Source organism: Falco naumanni, chromosome 4 (assembly GCF_017639655.2).
Source record: "Falco naumanni isolate bFalNau1 chromosome 4, bFalNau1.pat, whole genome shotgun sequence".
Lineage (NCBI taxonomy): Eukaryota > Metazoa > Chordata > Aves > Falconiformes > Falconidae > Falco > Falco naumanni.
This window is the reverse complement of record NC_054057.1, coordinates 75,850,429-75,867,657: the sequence shown is the minus strand read 5'-3', so window position 1 is coordinate 75,867,657 and position 17,229 is coordinate 75,850,429. Positions and strand designations below refer to the sequence as shown.

The following is a 17,229-nucleotide window of genomic DNA, read 5'->3' as shown; positions in this document are numbered from 1 at the left end:
GAAGCAATTCAGATCCTAGACATGCCGAACTGCCCTCTGGAGCTGCCTGTCCCTCATCACTGCCTGCCACGTTCCGCACTCGTACAGGAGTACAGGCAGCTTGTTGTGGCTCAGCTTCAGCTTGTCTGACCCGAGGCGCTTCTCCATGTCAGGCGCTTTCAGATCCCACAGTTCCTAATAAACACACCTCCCACCTAGGCAGTCAGCCCTATCCCTCCAGTTCAGCCCAGCCGGCTCTCAAGCCTTCCCCACGTGGAGCATCTTCCTCCCTACTGACCTCTGTTGGGTCTCCAGATCTTCTCCATGCCGTGCCGCATAAGGACGATACGGGACAACTCTGTGAAGGACTCTATGACATTGAAGTTGCACAGGGGGCTGACTTCAAAAAACGTCATGCAGTTCTTCTCCGCGTAAGCCCGGGCCTGCTCTGTTGGCACCTGCCGCTTGAAGGCAAGGTGAAGCCTGTTTCCCACCAGGATCCGAGGGACGCCTGGGGCATGCTTAGAAAAAGGAAAGAAGTGGGGAAATCACGGCTTGTCCTTAGTAAGGGCAGCCTACACGCAGTATTCTGCTTAGCTGCAACAGCAGTGAAGGGCAAAGAAATAGAAACTGCTCTGTGACCGCGGGGGACTGCCAAGCAGTACTACTGCATGATGGGGGAGGCCAATGTACCCCCTCCACAGTCCATTTGAGAGGGAACCTTCCTATCTTTCTTGACCATTCCCAAGCCCGTTCCTACTACTCTGAATTTATGCAGAGGTGGAGGGCAGACACTTATCCCCTTGCTTTGCTTATTAGTGGACTGCCATTGTCTCCTTTCCATAGCAGAGCCATTCTCGTCCCCGTATCAGAGGTGGCACCCCAGCTGATTCCTCCCCAAATTTTTGCTATAGAACACTTCATGTGTTCCTCCATTCAACTTACCTCATCTATTTCCTTTATCCATCGGTCTATCCCATCGAAGGACCAGCGATTAGTGATGTCGTACACCAAGAGAATTCCCTGGTGGAAGAAAATCAGGAAGTTTCATAGTAGGCAAAATGGAAGGGAGACACACCTGAAAGACCCCTACATAGGCAGAAGCCAAAAGGCTAAGGGACAGAACACGGCTCCAGCTGCACTATTTATGTGCTTGCTAGGGCAAAAATTGAGACACAACAGGTTTGTACTCAGTTCCAGCTATTAGGGAAGATTTTACTCCTGTTTTGGCTTGAACATCTCCCAAATAATTTCCAAGGCAGCAGTCTGTACAAAGGAAGAGGAACTTTCTTGGTGACTGTGTATCTGAAGGAGCAAAACTCACCCTCCTCCCGTCACAAACCTGATGCAAACTCACTGAGGTGGAAACAGTCTTTTTCTTTTCCTTTTATGCAGAACAGCTGCATTCAGTGGTAGGATGGTGGCAGAACATGACAAAGTTAATAAAGCACACCCATCTTCAGCATGTTTTCCCTCTCCAGAACCTGTCTCATTCTGTTGGCCCATTGCTGGCAAGGAAAAAAACGCATGATGCCAATAAGCCACACAGCATCCCTGCAGAACTGGGATCTCACGGCCGGGATCCACGCCGGGCTTTGCTGAAGGCAGACGGTGTTGCCAATTGTCATTGCTGCACTGGTGGAGAACAGTACAGCGGCGCTGCCAAACCTCAGAGGGTCAGATCAAAAGTCTCACTGCAGGACCTTCCTCCAGCCTTTTCTTCTGGAGAGAGGTACCTACAGCATCATCATGCCCACATCCATCTTCCCTGAACACTATCCACATCTGCAACTCACTCCCCAGTTGTCTCTCGAGGTGCAGCACAATCCTGCTGGCAACCAGGACAGGCACAACTCAAGGCAGGGAAGCTTGTGCCTGTGGCTGTGACAACATGGAGCAGCACCTCAAGAGTCCCCACACTCACCCTGACCATGGTTAGCAGGACTTGGGATCACAAGCAGACTGCTGGCCACCACTCATGTCTGCAGCAACTCCTACCAAGTAAGCTTGTTTTGAATCACAGTATTTCTGAGGACAGACACAAGGAAAGTAGGCTATGCGTGGCCCTGTGGGCACACAAGTCAATGCATCAGGAGCTGCCTCTCAGTACTGGTTGGGCACATACAGCATTTAGAGAATTGCCTCAAGCAGCAGCCTTTCTGCAACTCTCCTGTTATTTTTCTGGCTTCTTGTCACTTGAAATGTCCTTGATTGCAAAGAGGAAAGTGACAACAGGCACTTCAAGGTTACTTTGCAGAATCACAGTTGAAGATGCCCTGAAATGGGAACTAAGGTGGAACAGATATCTTGCACCGCAAGAGGAGGCAACCCAGCTGGGAACGCAGCGCCGGATGAAAGGTAACCCAGCAGCAGTAAGACTAAGCTAAGGGCAAAACAAACCAGCCCAAGCTAGACTCCAGGATAACAGAGCATTTAGCAGCAAGCTCAGCAGAACCAGTCTTCTCTGAAATCAGGGGTATTCTCCAGGAACAGCTGTCCCTACAGCAAGTCCCCAGTGCAAGCAGAAGAGATCTTAAGTTGGCAAAGGCAAGTCTCAGCTGGCAGCCTAGTCCTCCCTAGGAGATGCCTAGATACAGCACAGTGAAGGAGTGAGCTGACAAACTGCCTAGCGTGTGTCCTAGTACAAGTGAGAGACCATCAAGCTCCCTCACGTACCAGCAGAGCTGCTCCTTTATTCAGTGAAATGGAAGATCCACGACACAGATGGGAAACACAAACTACCTACTCCTCCTGGAACACAGCTTTACAATATTTGCTGCTGCCAAAGCCTGTGATGACCTGGGGGAAGCCTGTACAGAAGCCATGTACATGATATACCTCAAGTTTATGAAAAAATAATCATTAGCATGAGATCTGGAGCACATGGGAACAATAAATGCCAGGGCATCTGAGCCACAAAGGCACTTGAATCCTCATAATAAAGCCATGTCTTGAGCTGGCACTTGAAGTGTTCCCCCTACCTGGAAAAGCAGCCTTTCTCAGATTATGCTGGTGTGCCATGACGTTGTTTGCCTTTCTCTCACAGCTCGTTCAGAATAAGCAGCTCTCACAAACCCTGCCCAATTTTATGGTTTTAAAAAGTCTTGGTCAGAACAATTCTGATTCTTGAGCTTTATCCGCAACATCATTGCACAGCTCTTCCACCCCAGGAAGTTGTTCTCCGGGTGAAAATTCGGGTCTGAAGTTGTTCTGAGGGACCTGATCCTGAGACTTCCAACTGCAGAAGTATTTGTGAGGTGAGGGGAACAGAGGCATCTTCAGTTTCCTCCAGCAAAGAGTCTGGAGCTCATGCCTGGAGTCCATATTTTTTTGCAGTGTCATTTACAGAACTTCATGCTTAGAAAGAATTGGAGGTTGGTTTTGTTTTGGAGGAGAAAAGAATCAGTTTCTTCTAGGTTTAGATAGGAAAAAATAAGGAGGAAGTAATGATTTTCCATAATCAAAAAATTCCACAAAACCAAAGGTACTGCTTTTCAAGAACCCTATCAAGAAATATCTACTGTCAGGATACATCACATTTTAAGTGCAGTTGGCGGGGGGTGGTGGGGGTGGGTGGTAGACACTGAGCTTTCTTTTCATTTTTGTTGTATCCGTTTTGACTTCTGGCTTCCAAGGCTGCACGTGTGGATGAATGAGAGTCAGGAAATAAAGCAAAAACTTTGACGACCTCCTTCCAAGACAAACGGCCGGCAAGTTAAATAAAGTCTACTTATTTTACTTCTGGATTGACAAGTTCCTTTAGCCAAGAGAAACAGACCCAAGACCTAGTTTGTGAAGGCTGCTCCTGCCAAAAATATGCTCTAGGAGGAGTTTTTTAAGCTTGCTGGCAGCTGCTGCCTGATTCTTCTTTAAATAGGAGTAAGGATAAAACATCAGCAAAAACACACCCCAAGTTCTCAGGAGCAGGGTGGAAGGTCAAGACCACGATTTCTAAATGGAAGAGACACAATACTACCTGCCAGCTTACCCTCTGAGCCATAACACAGCTCCATGCACGCACATTTAGAGTTATGATTGTCAAGGACAGTTTCCCAAAGGTCAGAAGAGGCCAAGGCCAAACTGTCCAACGCCTTGCTTCCGTCCTCATCCTCACCAGCTGTACTGTAATTCAGCAGAAGATGGAGGAAGCAGTCTTAAAAACCTCTGGCCAGCTCACAGTGCTGCCAGATAACCTCACACTTCTTCCAAGTAGCGCTGGCATGCTCCAGACACCACGTTTCTAGAGCACACATCCCAAATACACTTTGTCATTACCATTTTCTCCCCTAGAGAGAGCTTAACGCAGACATGCATGCAGAGAGGGAGCTGGCTCTGTCTCTGCAGATAGTTCCAAGCAAGATCTGTCGGGTTTCTTCAGTTTTTTTTTTAAAAAGCAGTCTCCTTCGGAGTAATGTGCATAGAATTTTAATTTACTCAACTAGACAAATGAACACTTTCCCATTTGCAGCCTAAATTGTTCTCTAAGTGCCTAGATGGCTGTCAGCATCATGGTATCTCTGTACCTCTTGATTTTTAGTTTCACAAAGCACCTTTGTAAGCATTATATACCCCAGGCTCCCACAGCACGAAGTGAAAATCTGTACACTCAGGTTCTCAGATCAAGGGCATTCTGGTCACCTGACCAACCCTCCAACAGCCTTCTTTCTTTTTCTCCTCAACCTGCCTACAGGCTGCTGTGTGAGGTGGAAGACAACTGGACTCATCCCCAGACCTCTCTCGGGTCTTTTCACAATTGAGTTTCAAAGTTAATTTCCACTGTTTTTGTTCCACGCTACTGGGATTGGCATGACCCTGAGCATATCAGCGACAGAAACTTCCACATGAGTACGTCATGTCGTGAACAAGGAACACAGAGACATCACCCGTTATTGTATCCAGCAGCACACGGGGACTCTGCCAAAAACCAGACTTGTTTTCAGCAGGAGCTTATGCAAAGATCTGTCTGTCCACATAACCAAGGCCGGGGAGGGGGAAGTATCATCTCTACCTACTTGCTGCAGGTTTAGACCAGGCTTATAACCAATAAGCTTTCAAAGGTGAAGAAGCTGCATGCTCACCCCGCAGTGCAAAGCAGACTTCTCCAAAAAGGCTTCTCAGATGCTTTAGCAGCTGGATCTCCAGCCACTTGCACAAGCACACAAGAACACTGCTGGGAGGAAGCAAGTGCTTGCACAACTGCCAAAGACCACGGCTCGGTGCAGGCAGATGACAGGGTGGCCAGGAAAGCATTACTCGCTGGTATTCTCTACCAATGGAAAAAAGCTGTGCTGAAGAAGCCTGGAAGACCCCTTAAACTGGATTTCTCTAGCCCACAGGACAAAGTAACCCAGAAACAAAGGATCCAGCACTGATGGCAACTACAACACTTTGTCTCTCCTGCCCACTCTTTCAGAGTTAACTTTGGCCATGGCTTTCCAGCTGGCACCTCAGACCTTGGCTCATGGGCAATTAGATCCTGCTGCCAAACCATTTCCCAACAGTGTAACACATGAGGGGTTTTATTTATCACTGAGCTTTTGATAAACGTTTTAGCAGGCAGGGCAAACCCCTCCAGCAGCTGGATAACCCCACCAAAATGACCTGAGGCAGGTAAGGTATTTGCAGCAATCAAGAAAGTCACAAGATAGAGCAAAGCCCACAACTCAAGAGTCTGATGAGCTGCCAAAACAGCCACCACCTTTCTGCCTACTAAGAAGCCCTGAAAAGGATAAACAGCAGCTACTCAAATCACCTGCCTAAGCAGGACTCAACAACATTCATTATTCTGTTAGGCTGCAGCTTTGCTGTAAGACAGCAGCATTTTTCGGTAATTCCTGTAGATGATCTCAAACTATTCACGAAGCACCTGCTGTATCACACTGTCTCGGAAGAGTTGGCAAGCCAAATTTTCAGAAACTGTTCAAATCACTGGCACATGAGGACATCAGGAACGATACTAGCACTGCTTCTTCCTTGCTAGGTCAGAAAGTACCACCACAACTCTTTCTCCCCTCTGTGATTACTCTGGGAAATAGCTTGCACTTGCTCACAGCAGCCAGAAGAGCCACAGCTGCACGCAACATTTGGGATCAGCGTGCCAGCTCTGCTGTTGGTATGACTGAGACCTTAAAGCCAAGCAGGAAAAAAACACAAAGAGCAGAAGTCCAAGAGCAAAACAGCAGATTTCTGAAGCACCTTTAAGCATCACTAAATACCTTTCACCATACCCTAAACTGTGACAATTAAAATAAAAATCCCTCTGCAACACAGCAAGCTCCAGACTCCTCGAGTTTGTTCTGCAGGCTGCAGCACTACTGGGTTTCCATCTCTAGCCTTCCCTGCCATCTCCCCCAGTGCCTAGAGGCCAGAGCTCTGCCATCCCAGACACAATTGCTCCTCTTCTGCCCCAAAGCAAGACCCTGAAGTGATGCAGTCAGGACCTGGTGGCCCAGCAGATGCTAAGGATGATGAAAGCAGCTGTGATAAGAAAGTGGAAACTCAAAGTCCAGGGAAGCAAGAGAAAAGGAAGGGGGTGTCCCAGGCACAGCAGTGCGCCACAAGCCTCCCCCTTGAGCCAAAGAGCTCACTGTACCCCTAATGAGATCAGATCAGCTAGGCAGGGCAGGGAGCGAAGGCAAGACAGATCCGTGATCCTCACAGCAACCCAAGGCAAACACAGCTGGTCTGCCTTAGCTGAAGGAAGGGACCGGTCTTCATTTGAGCCAGCTCATCAAGGACAGCAAAGCTGTTTTACTTTAGGTGTTTTCAAAAGGAAGAAGTTCCTGTTGAACATGAAAGCCACATGGCTATTTACCCAGGGAAGTGGTGTGGAGCCTAAATTAGGGAAGGCATCAATATGCTCAAGGAGAGTCCTTTCACGGGGCAGGGACTAGCCTGACATCCAGACTGAGCAATGCACGAGGCTGTGCTGGGGGGGAATGGAAAACTGAGAAGGTCTGCTTCCTGATTGGAGACTCTTTCCACTTTGCAACCTCTCCAGGGTTTACTTCAGAAGATTCAATTCTTATTACCACACTTGAGAAACAATAAGGTGTGTTGTGTGTGGGCAGCCACACATGCTTCCCTCACTTGAAGACATTTTTCATACAAAGTATTCTCATAAGGGCTGGCTATTCAGACAGACTCACCCTGTTCTCAGTCAGCCCTGCCAGGTTGCTGAGGCCAGCCTCCTGCTTTCACAGCTAACCTGTCAAAGTCCTCTTTGGAAACTCATTCTTCAAGCTTCCCTTGTGCTCCTTATGAGAAGCTCGGTCAGAGTCTCTGTGCTCTCTCAGTGAGAGCCTTCTGCCAATTTTCAGTGTGAAGGTGCTTGTGGCCAGTTTATAGCAAGCCATTCTTGTACAAATACCACACTGCACTTTAAACAGAGCTTTTCCCACTCTGGCATCTCTCTTCTCTGCTGTGTTTGTTCTTCCTGAGCTTTTGGCTTGTTAGGTTAAAAAAGCTGTTTCTCTTGCCTCCAACTGGATTTGCATCAGGCTCCCTACAGCAGAAGTCTTGAAGTCTGATGTACCAAGAGAGCAGAGAGGAAAGCAGACAGCTGAAGCAGATAAGTCAGTATAGCACACAGCATTAAATAGATCTTAAAGAAACAGGAGAACTCCAGAGCATTTTATCTCGTTTCCCCCAAGACCACGCTGGGTTAAGTTGCCTTTATGCTAATGCTATGCCAGAAGAAGTTAGCTTCTGCATACTGAAAATAACCGGAGGTGCTGAAGTCCATTCCCGCAGTCACACAGACATTTGTTATTTAGAACAAACAGCCCTCTTGCTTTGGTTAACCATTAAGAGTTTAAATTAAGACACTTTCCTCTTCCACTGAAAGATGATGTGAGTTATTTAAGAGAGATAGTATCTGTGTTCCTGCTAATACAAGAATATCGCTGTATTGCACATGGGAACCAATCACTTCACATCAAAAACAATCTAGGTTTTACTACAAGCCACCTGGAGAAGACTGTACAAGGACTCTTGTCATTAGTCTTCAAGAGGCACTCACTTTTCACCATGCTCACCTCAGGAACACTTTCAGAGGGCAGTGGAGGTATTTCATTGGGAACCACCCCTCCTTCTACTGGGCAGGCTTGCTGTTGAGAGCTATTTTGTTGTTTTTAAGGGTAAGAGTTGACTATTTTGGCAGACCAGAATTAAGACATCACAACAGTACTTTGAAAGAGGCATTTGTTGCACAAGCAGAATGCAGGCTTTGAGGAAAAGGTGTAAGCTACACCTTGGTGCACAAGTGCACACATACACAACAAGATGTGTACCTTGTTGCTCCATCCAGTTCAAGTATTCTCACCACTACTTATTTCACCTCTCCTGTCTGCCCCAGTTTGCTCTATGGCGGCAGCAGCTACAAGTTCTGGCATGTGGGTGCAGCCCTGTGGAGACACAGCACTGGCTCTGAGGAGCTCACAGTCTACAAGAAGGGGAGAAAGCCTTCTGTACAGCAGCCTCAAAGAGTAGGTCATGCTGCAGACAGGGGTAAAAGCTCTGAAATTATATTTCTGGACACATTACTTGGGGTGCCTGCCACTTTCTATTCCCAGTTTAATCTGGGCATCTGACACAGCAAGGTCTCAGAAAAAGGCTGACCAAAGCTAAGTTATGTGGTCATCAGAAAACCACACTGACCAATTTGGTTCATTTATAACTGGTAAGCGAAGTGACATGGTCTCAAGTCCACAGGTTTGTTAGGATTGTAGCTTTAGATTTCTCTGAAACATAGTAAGGGCAGAGAGAAGCTTAAAGATAAGCTCACACATGGGACTGAACATGCGACGGGGAGATCCCATACTGTGCCACTGCAGAAGGCACGCTCCAACACTCCTTGCCTTGCACTTCTGCAAGCACCAGGAAATTGGCCCCCACTTCAAAGGAGCTGCCTCAAAGCATCCACACCACCAGAGATGTGCACAAACAAGAACAGACGAGGCACCGGGGGAGGTATCAACAGTACATCCCAGGTGAGTGCTCTCACGTCTACAGCACAAGTGAATTTGCAGGAAGTCTTTCTTTAAGAGAGCATGATGGATTTTGCCAGTTAGCAAAGGTCTACTTTAAGGAGCAAAAAGCCAAGTGGCAAGAGCTTGAATAAAAGTGGCAGTTTCCTAAAGGTTGGTAACCTGCCAGGACACTGGCACAATCAGGAGGCTGACGTATAGCTTCCGACTCTTAGTGTCTAAGAGAGGAGGAATGTTCTCCAAAGTTTTCTGGTTTGGAAACAAAAGGGAAAAGACAGTAGTTCTTTTAACTTAGGGAGACGTTATCCTGGAGTGACCCTGTCATGTTACTGAAAAGATGACAGTAAAACTGTATAAACCACTATGGACCAACAGCAATTTTTCAGAGGACCACAAGATTTTTCTGCTGTTAATCTAGATGCTATTCTGGAGCAGGGCCCAAAGGAGAAACTCAAGATTTAATGCTCTCTCTCATGTTTTAAGGAACGTATTTTACGATCCAATTGAGATGCTCTAGTTTCAAGTCTGCATCAAACATGCAAGTAGGAGCCACCCTATTTTTGGAACTGACTTGAAGGCAACACAGACCGAAGAACTCCATTGGGAAAGCCAGTGTCATATTTAAACAAATTTGACAAACCTCAGAAAGTACGAACTCCCACATTAAAGCTAAGGCAGATCTAGAGCAAGAATTGTCTTGTCCTCTATAACCCCTTCTTCTCAGCCCTCCTCCAGAAACTAATACTGAATATAGTCTGTAACAGACCTTTTCAGTAGGGAAGTCTGTCACCTACTCCCCTCTCTCCCATCATTTCGTAAGAATACCAGGCAGCAAGTCTACATGCAGTGCCTCCTGGCATTTACACAGACCCCATCCTTTTGATGCTCAGTGTGTTCCTTTTCAGAGCTCTTTGCTATGGCATGAAAGATTTTTACAGCCTAAAGGAAAAGCAAGTGTGTCCCATCAAAGCAGTGAGAGCAGCACTCACCTGGGCTCCTCTAGAGTAGGATCTGAAAATGGTGCAAAATCTTCCTTGCCCTGATGTGTCCCTGCAACAAAGAAAAGTTACAGCTATGAAATGTGGAGAATCAAATCCTATACTGCACACCTCCTACCGGACCTAACAAAAAATAAAATAAAAATTCAGTGTTGATCTTGTCAGAGCTTTAGAACATGTATGGTACCCAAACTGCTCTGCATGGTGTTTCCTGGTAGGTGCATCACCACCTTTGGTGACAGTCAGATGTGCTTCAGAGGTCCTTGCTGTCATTGTGCTTTCCACAGAGAAGGTACAAACAAAAAACACTGAACTTCACTACTACCTTAAGATGTATGAGGATGCAAGTCTTTTACTCCCTCAGGCAAAGGATTTTTTCTCTAGTTCCCTACAGTCCATGGGAGTTTGGAGTCAGAGTAAGACTGCAGACCTCTCCTAGTCATGGAAAATAGCTGATCTATTGTAAAATGAACGTAAGCACTCAAGATAGGAGAAATTGTCTTGCACTGCCTAGTTTTACTTATTTTTCTAAATACGTTTTAACCACAAATGAAAGGAAGTATCTTTATATCCAGATCTCTGACAGACCTGGCCAACCATACCCTACAGACAGCTCAGGAACAGGACGAAGGAACAGCATTTCTAGCCTGCTTGACAATAAGGGGCTATTCAGTCACTATCATTTGTCTTGACTGCAACTCTTGACGTGGATTAAGTAAGTTTGACTACATTAGCAGCACCTCTCAGTGCCTGCGGGAACATCTGGAACAGCGAGCCAGAGCCCAGCACACTGATTTAACCAGTGTACACTGAAATGCATCAGGGTAATCAAAGACATGTTATGATGTTTGTCATATCTATTCACTGGGCCAGGATAAAAGACAGATTAATGACCACTGAGAAGCCTGATGAATCCTTCAGTCCCAGATTTGCACCAGCTATATGAAAAAAGCACTGACCTCAAGCTCAGGACAGTCATTCTTTCAAATTAATATTCAGTTTAAATTCTTTCAGTCTGAAGCTTTCAAGGATCATATTATTGGTCCTGGACATCAATTTCACAGTCTGTGTGTGCTTACATATCCTTCTCCCCCAACAATCAAATATTGGGTTGCACGAGGAAAGTAATGGTAAAAGATTACACTAAGGCAATGTAAACCAATGCTACCATCTTTTCAGGTCCTGTGCTGGCTCTCCAGCTCAAGAATTACAGTATAATAAGAAGAGGGTTTCAAGCAGAAAGCGGGAAGTAACTACACACTTGGGGATGAAATGTTAAAATTGACATCTTACAAGAGACACAAAAGAATCTAAGTGGCACATATAAGCACACCAGCTAGAAGAGATAAATTAGCTGCTTCTGTTCTTTTGTAAGAAAAATGAGGACATTCAGCCTCAGAGAGCAGGGGTATAATTAAACCACAGAACTATATGCTGCTGGAGTCAGTCACTGAGGCTCAGAACATGGTGTTCATTCCTATTTAACAATTCACACAGATTACTAATACTTCTGTTACTTGATACAAGCGCTGGTGAAGGGGCTATTTAACTTCATGTTTTAGGGCCTGTGTCATCCCCTACTAGATCTGGGTGAAATCCAGAATCGGAGCAGGCTACCTATCTTTCCTCTTTCATCTACTGGATTGCTGTGTCAGCTCGTCAGCAGGTTAAACCTCAGACAGAGCTTGGCCAGAAGGACTCCAGATCTCCCTCCACTGCTGACAGATAAGGCAGGGCCACCCCACCCTTGCAGCGTTCTCCCATCTCCATCCCACTGTCAGGTCACTCCAGTAAGTCCTGCTCTCCAGTGGTTTACCATACTCTGACACTAACTGGGAGGTCTATTCACTGCTCTTGTTCTAATTTTCTACTCAAGTCACTGAGAAATATCCAGCTTCTGTGCCTACTAAGGGCTTCACCCATTTTTTTCCTCCACTTCTCCTATTCTCTTGTCTACATTTCTCATCCTAGGATTTAAAGAAAACACAGTATTGCTTCCAAAATAGTATGGTTCTCAATCACTGAGGGAACAGTATGGGAACATAGTCGGGTATGACTAAGAAAGACTGAAATTGGACTGTATCAATAATGAACAGCATGCTGTTTGTGCTACTTGACCAATGGAAAGAAGTGTGGTTTGCTAGAGTATCTCACTGGTAAGAACAGCTAGCAAGCCTCGCCACACACCTGGGGAAAGAAGTGTGGTTTGCTAGAGTATCTCACTGGTAAGAACAGCTAGCAAGCCTCGCCACACACCTGGGGATGCTCTGCACTCTGCGCAGCTCAGTACAGCATCCCACTAGCAGCACCACGGCCCCCGCTCACCGGTCCTGTGCTCGCAGCCAAAGCGGCTCAGAAAGACTCACCAGAGTTCCAGCTTGACCCTTCTGCCATCCAACAAGATAGTAGTGGTCTTGTAGTCAATTCCTGAAAGGAAACCAATAAAAAGCTGAGTAAACACTGAGCAGGTCTTCAGAGATGGACAAGAAAGCTGCTCTGCCCACACAGCTCTATCATTTCATGTTTACTGAAAGTGATGTTTTCTCCCCCTCGCTCTATTGCGTGTTTGTGGTGAGCCTACAGCGACTTGATAGAAATAGACCTCTGCTTCAAGGCAAAGATACTCTTGTGGAGATCTATCCCTCTCTAAAAATATAAATAAACCCTGGATTGCTTCTTACTTCTTCACTGTTGAATAAAACCTGTTAGGATTCAAGCTGTAGGAGATTCAGTGGTCTGTAGCATTATCCCAAGTGACAGTGTTAAAATACAGACTTTTGTGGGGGTGAGGCAGAGAAACAAACAATTTAGAAGCATCTCCGCTAAGTCAGCCTGTAGACTCACCATCTCTCAACAAACATCACTGCCTGAAACAGTCAAAGGACATTTCCAGAGGCGGGTGATACTGAAAGCCTGTCCAGAGAGTCCTGCTGCTGCTTCTGAGCAGCTCTCTGTTGTGTATCACTCAGGGTCAGGTAAGGCAGAAAGTACTCCGTCTTTATTACGAGCTGAGAAGGCAGCACGGACAACTGCTTTCCCTAGAGCCGTTGTACCAGAGCAGCAGCAGACCCTCCAAACCACCCCACCAGGCTGTGCTGACAAGTGACTCGTTGGCACAAGGGGTGCCCACCATCTTCAGATACACAAAGGGTTTATTAAAAATTGGGAGCCTGTCTCACATTCAGACAGAGATGTTTAAAAAAGGGGCAACTCCACTTGCAAGCAACGTGTCCAAACCGAGACGAACACACTGCTCCCGTGGCCCCAGGCACAGGAGGGAAGAGGCACAACAGCATCTGCCGGCTCCTTCCCCAAAGCCTGTGCTCGGGAACGGCCAATGGGCACCAGGTGCCCAGGAAAAGCAGCTTCTTCACAAGCTCCAGTTAATAACCTTCAAGTGTATTGAAGTTGCTTAAACAAAGCACCATGCACCTTTACTACACACCCACTAAAGCATAAACTAATTTACAATCATCTTTATTAAAGCAGAGTCACTTCACTCAGATTAGATCAACTTTATTTTTTCCTCCTGCCAATAGATAGCAAACTTTGAATCTATATTAAAAACCCACTGTTGTGTTACGACATGTATTTCCCTTTTCCTGCAAGAGGAATACTGCCCCGATAACCAAACAGACAAGTTTGTCAATAAAGCAAATGGATTTTTCTGAGTCATCAGCAGGAGCTCCCTCTTAGTGAAAAACAAATTAGATTTCAGGCTTCACAGGGTGCTATAAAAAGCAATAAAGATAATTATCTTAAATTCTAACTATTTCCAGTGCTTTATCACAGAAAATAGACAGTTTACATTTTATCTTCCTCCAGAGACAAGCGAATGATCTGTATTTATTTTCAGGCTGATATACATCTCCCTCATCCCCAGGGATGTCAAGCAGTAGTGGGAGCAAGCCTGCTCTGCAGCCAGGAGGGAACATCCAGACATTTGCCCACCAGTTCCTGAGCCAGGATCATCCCCTGCCACAGGCTGACAGGCCGGGCCATTAGGGAAGGGGCTAATTATGCCCATCGCACTGTTTCAGATGCAAAATCACAAGAGACTGCTCCACTTCCCTTTAGGCACAAGAGCTCCCTGCAAGCAGTATGTCCTCAGCATCCTCCATGCCAGCAGTCCAGGCACACAGATGGAGCAGTTGCATGAAAGCACCAAGGAGGAGGAACAGAGGTTTTCAGGGCACAGCAGCCACGTGCTTCCAAAACCACGACCATCGAGGTGAAACAAATAACGCTATGATCAGCTTTTAAAGTGAGAGAGGTTCAGCTTGACTAGAAAGAGAAGAAAACTCATTAAAGGAAAACGCCACACAAACCCAGAAATGCCTGCGTTAGGCTCCACACTCACAAACTGCCAAGCCTACAGCCCCAACAAGGGGAACATAATTTCCTTGTTGCAAATATATACAACTTCATCGCTACAGCAATGCTTTAAATACCCATTCCCTCCATGCCCATTTGAAACTATACCACATACTTCAAACCAGAGCAACACCAGTCTTTGGGCAGAACAATACAGCCATGACCAAAGCAGGCAACCAGCAGAAAACAGCACTGGAAAACTTCCTGAGCTCCTGCTGCAACTGCTCCTTGCTCCAAAGACGCTCAGGGAAATTAAATAGGCAAACCCAGAAGTCCTTTATGTCCTTCATAGTGATGTCTCTGCTCAGAAGAAAAGGCGAGATGGAGGGAGGAAGCCCGAGGTGTGAGGTTGTACTCGCCCTTGCAGATATCCCTTCCCAGGAGACAGGCAGGGATGGCAGCCCGTCACTCGTGCAGGAAATTGTAAGAGAGCTCACCATGACGGAGTGGTTCTGGCAGACTCTCCAGGCACCTGCTGCCCCACCACACTCGACGTCAAATGCTGAATGCAAAAAGAAAAAAAAAAAAAATAGGAGAGTACCAAATCTCTCTCTTCATGTTTCCAGACAGTTGCCAGTCAACTGCTTTTGCTGCCTGGCCTTGGGGCAGCCTGTGTCTTTGTGCAGAACTTCTCTCCTTGGCATATGAGTGCTGGAGGTGAAGGGAAAAGCCCTTTGAGGATCACACCCCTGCAGTACTACCACAAAACCTGCCTGAGGAATTCACATAGACTCAAGTTAAAAGCAAAGCTGTTTTGATTCTAGGCTATAGTCAGCATTTAAGCAGTACCTGGTAACATGGGTTGGAGGAAAGTGCTGCACTTTTTAACTCACATACACCAAAACTGGGACTAGGGACTGTACCTACAAAAGGTTCTTGAGCAAACTCTACCTACAAGCCTGCTGATAAGGACAAATACTACGTAACTGCAAAGTTTTGGAGAAAATTTCAGCTTCCTCTCTTCCACAAACACTCAGTACATCAGGACAGCTCATAGGGACTTGCATTAAAGCTTGCACCAACTTTTTTTTTTTTTTTTTTTTTGCTGGTTAGCCCTCTGAGCAGGACACAGCTCTCCTGTACCTGTGCAGGACAGCCATGGATCACTGATGCTAGAAAACTGCTGCAGCCCAATACATACTCCCCCCATTTTACAGCTGACAAGGAGGCTGAGCAGCCCAGCTCACTTTCCTAAGCCCAGCCTACAGCCCAAGCTCAGTCTTGGCTTCACCCCTGTCCCAGGGACATGGGGACAGAGGGCTACAGTCCCACTGGTTGGCCATGCTGCATCAGGGCTACCAGTCTGCCTTTTCATTCCAGGCAGCTCAGACACCAATAAGGTAAGGGAAGTTTTTAAAGTTTAATTTCTGCAGTTGACAGGGTTTCCCCCACCTGAGCATCACCTCTGCTCGCAGCAAGTACAGCTCATTTTGAGACTGACATTTACTCTCCGCCAGAACGTGCTTTGATCCCCCGGAAGGGATGCGCTGCTACAAACCCCACGCGATGCTCCTGCAGCACACAGCACCAGCAAGCCAGCCGACTTGCCGACAGCTGCTGCCTCCGCAACCCTGCCTGGCCCTTGGGGCATGCAGCACTGGGGGAAAAGAAAACAGTCTTGTTTAAAGCTTATTATCAACTGATCTCTTTCTTGACCAATATCTAGCATGATGCAACAAAATGAATGAGGCTTGGAAAACAAGTCTGGGCTGTTCTCTCTAATTTAGCATTCAGGCCAACTCCTCTGCTATTTTTTCAGTGCTCTTTAGTCTTCTATTTATGCTGACACCATCTCAAGCTCACTCCTCGAAAAGCGAGCCGACCTGGCACAGGGCACTCTGCAAAGTGATCTGGTGTCACCGAGCCTGATGTCAGACACCCAATTCCCCTCTGCAGAGCTGGGTTTCAAGCTCCCAGGCAAGACTCCAGGGAATTCCAAACCTTTATTCCTTTTACCAACTGGTATAAGGAAAACCTAAGAAAGCAAGCCATTTTCCCATGGGAATACACAGGATGTGTTATAGGAAACTCTGACCTCTCCTGAATTACTGATGCGGAGCACAGCACACTTTGCATCAATATGACCTGAAAAATCCCACACCCTACCTTAGCTTAGTTAAAACTTCCACCCAAAAGATTACACCCAATGTGAGCAGGAAAAGTAAAACCCCTCCAAGAGACATTACAATCCTCCAGCATTTGATACTACTTTGTATGAGGCTGTCAGTCACCCCTCCTCTTGGGAATTCATGGCTTGGAGAAAGGCGTCCCTCTGCTCTGCCAAGCCCCTGAACTGCATCTGCACGAGCAGCAGCACACCAAAACCACAACAGAGGAGGAGCAGGCAAGCAGATACGTGGAACTGGAAGCAACATTGGAAAAACGCAGAAAGACAAGGGAGATAAGTATTTCATGCTGCTCTTGGGTTCTCCCTTTAAACAGATTATCATCTCTGGAAAATGGGTTTAAATGGCTCAAGTGAAGACTCTATAAATGTTTACTACTGTAAGCACAGCAGCTTCTTGGCTTTGTGTATGTCTTTGTTTTAGAGAAAAGGAGACAATTTTGCAGTTGCAGACTCTCTAGATGACTGCCCTAACGCCTGGGCAGGGGACCAGAAGGATCACCTACCCTTAAAAAGGCAGATTTGAACAAAACCTTACCACAGTAAGAGCAGCACGTGCCTTTTTCCTCCTTTAGCTTTCCAAGGCGATCCTCACTTAGTGCTAGGGTGAGACTGATCCCAGCTCTCAGCATGACACTAGAGCCAGTACTGCATTTCAGGTTATTGGTCCAAACCAAGCGTCCTCCTCCGGAGATGCTCTAATGATTCAACTCCTAACAGCTTCACTGCACTTATACAAATATCAAAAAGGTACAATCAGGACTCA

General features: G+C 46.5%; 1 protein-coding gene across 1 annotated transcript in view; it reads right to left on the bottom strand.

The window, feature by feature from the left end:
* RAB40C (RAB40C, member RAS oncogene family) overlaps positions 1-17,229 on the bottom strand; it is a 36,770-nt gene that overhangs the window by 4,450 nt on the left and 15,091 nt on the right. The window contains exons 2-5 of the mRNA XM_040591906.1: positions 12,331-12,391; positions 9,956-10,016; positions 925-1,002; positions 278-500 (exon numbers count right to left, since the gene is read on the bottom strand). Coding sequence (XP_040447840.1) covers positions 278-500; positions 925-1,002; positions 9,956-10,016; positions 12,331-12,391 — 423 coding nt within the window. The remainder of the gene's footprint in view (positions 1-277; positions 501-924; positions 1,003-9,955; positions 10,017-12,330; positions 12,392-17,229) is intronic.